The sequence below is a fragment of the Sinocyclocheilus anshuiensis genome, unplaced genomic scaffold, assembly GCF_001515605.1.
Source record: "Sinocyclocheilus anshuiensis isolate Anshui unplaced genomic scaffold, SAMN03320099.WGS_v1.1 scaffold447, whole genome shotgun sequence".
NCBI classification, from domain to species: domain Eukaryota; kingdom Metazoa; phylum Chordata; class Actinopteri; order Cypriniformes; family Cyprinidae; genus Sinocyclocheilus; species Sinocyclocheilus anshuiensis.
The window spans coordinates 1,902,916-1,904,840 of record NW_015552615.1 but is presented as its reverse complement, the minus strand read 5'-3'; the positions used below and the strand labels follow the sequence as shown (position 1 = coordinate 1,904,840).

The following is a 1,925-nucleotide window of genomic DNA, read 5'->3' as shown; positions in this document are numbered from 1 at the left end:
GTCGTGTTCTTAAACCAGTAAAAATGTATGTACTTTTTAATCATAAATGCTGGTATTGCACCAGCCTGACCTCACGCATTACATAATCACGTTAGAAAGATCACGCGTAACATAGGCGGAAGTACCAACCCAGTGTTTACAAAGAGAATGTGCAAAGCAAGTCAGACTCTTTTAAGTGTGACAAATATGCAAAAAAAAAAAAAACAGGAAGGGGGCAAAAACCTTTTTACGGCATGAATGTATGAATGTTAGAGCAAAGTACCATCATCCTACCATCTGATTGTGTTACCATGATGTTTCTGTAGTTTATTTTTTATAATACCATAGTAAATCTATGGTAATATACCATGGTTTTCATATGATACTACATGGTACTTCCAAGAATACCATGGTACTCCCGTGGTAGTGTAATGTGGTACCATGGTAATATCAAGTTATATAGACAGGTACCATGTTTATACCATATTATTTGAAAAAATTAAATTAGCTTTCATTTTTATATTTTAATTTTAATTTCATTTTGTTATATGCTTTTGTTATTTTTTTTTATAATTTCAGTTTTAGTGTTAGTCATTTTAATACTTCAACTTATTTTATTTCATTTTTCTAAAGTTTTTCATCTATTTTTTGTATCTTATGTTACTTTAGCTTTATTTCAATTTTAATTAAAAAATGTTTAAGTTAACAATAGTAACACTGCATCATTGCATCAGTGTACTATGGTATCACCACAGTACATTTAGTCAGGGGTTGCACCATCTCATTGAGTGTGTCCTGCGTCACAGGTGCTGACCCTGAAGGGCATTCCTCCGCTGGTCAACCTGCTGAACAGCCCCAGTCCTCAGGTCCAGGAGACGGTGGCCGCTGCTCTGAGGAACCTGGTCTTCAAAAACCAGGCCAACAAAGAGGAGGTGCAGCGCTGCAGAGGAATCACACAGGTTGTGCAGCTGCTCGGCAAGACCAACTCTGAGACACAGAAACACCTGACAGGTGGCCAACCATCTATGTTTGCGTCACATTCATGTCCCACACACGTGCTGATAAGAGGAATACATCAACACAACCATTCAAAGCACATGCCACAACACTAGACCACACTACTGTATGCGTGTCCTCCACTTAAAGTATGACAGTTAATTATATGATGGTTTTTAGGTCACTTTGCATAAGCTTTAATATAAATTTAATTTAAAATTTAGCATTGCATTACAGGAATAAATTACATTTTAAAGTATATTTAAATAGGAAACAGTTATTTAAAATTGTAATAATATTTCACAATTTTACTGCATTTTTTATTAAATATGTGTAGCCATAGTGAGCACAAGAGACTGTCACAAACATTTAAAACCTTACAGATCCCAAACTTCTGAACAGTTGAGTAGTGTAATTCATAAATAAAGTATTGTTCATTGTTAATTCATGTTTGTTCAGAAAACATTGGCTAATGTTCGTTTATGTAACTTGAAATGCTAAAAATGTATTAATGTATGTAAAAATGTTCAGAAGACCTGAATTAATGTTAATTTACACAATTTGAAGTGCTAAAAATGCATTAATATATGTAAAAAAAACTAGATTACCTAGTTATACTATAACCAAAATACTAGGTTATTAGAATACTATAACCTAGTTTAAAAAAAGGCTGTAAAATTATTCAATAAAAATGCTAATAATACTGTTCATTGTTAGTTTATGATACCTAATGCATTAGCTAACATTGATAAATTGAACTTTATTGTAAAGTGTCACCATTAACAAACTTGTTTTGAACCTGAAATAAACTAACAGCAGGGATGTGGTTCAAATGTGTTTTTTTTTTTTTTTTTTTTTTTTGTAGGATTATTTTTGTTTTTAATCTGTTTTAATAGGGTGTAAGTAGTTTTTATTTTGCTTTAGTTTGTCATTTAATGTTGTCCTGCTGA

At 32.3% G+C, this 1,925-nt stretch overlaps 1 protein-coding gene across 2 annotated transcripts in view; it reads left to right on the top strand.

Annotated features, from left to right (window-relative positions):
- LOC107666061 (plakophilin-1-like) overlaps positions 1 to 1,925 on the top strand; it is a 20,404-nt gene that overhangs the window by 9,774 nt on the left and 8,705 nt on the right. For both annotated transcript variants that reach the window (XM_016457152.1, XM_016457151.1), the window contains exon 5: positions 786 to 990. In XM_016457152.1, coding sequence (XP_016312638.1) covers positions 786 to 990 — 205 coding nt within the window. The remainder of the gene's footprint in view (positions 1 to 785; positions 991 to 1,925) is intronic.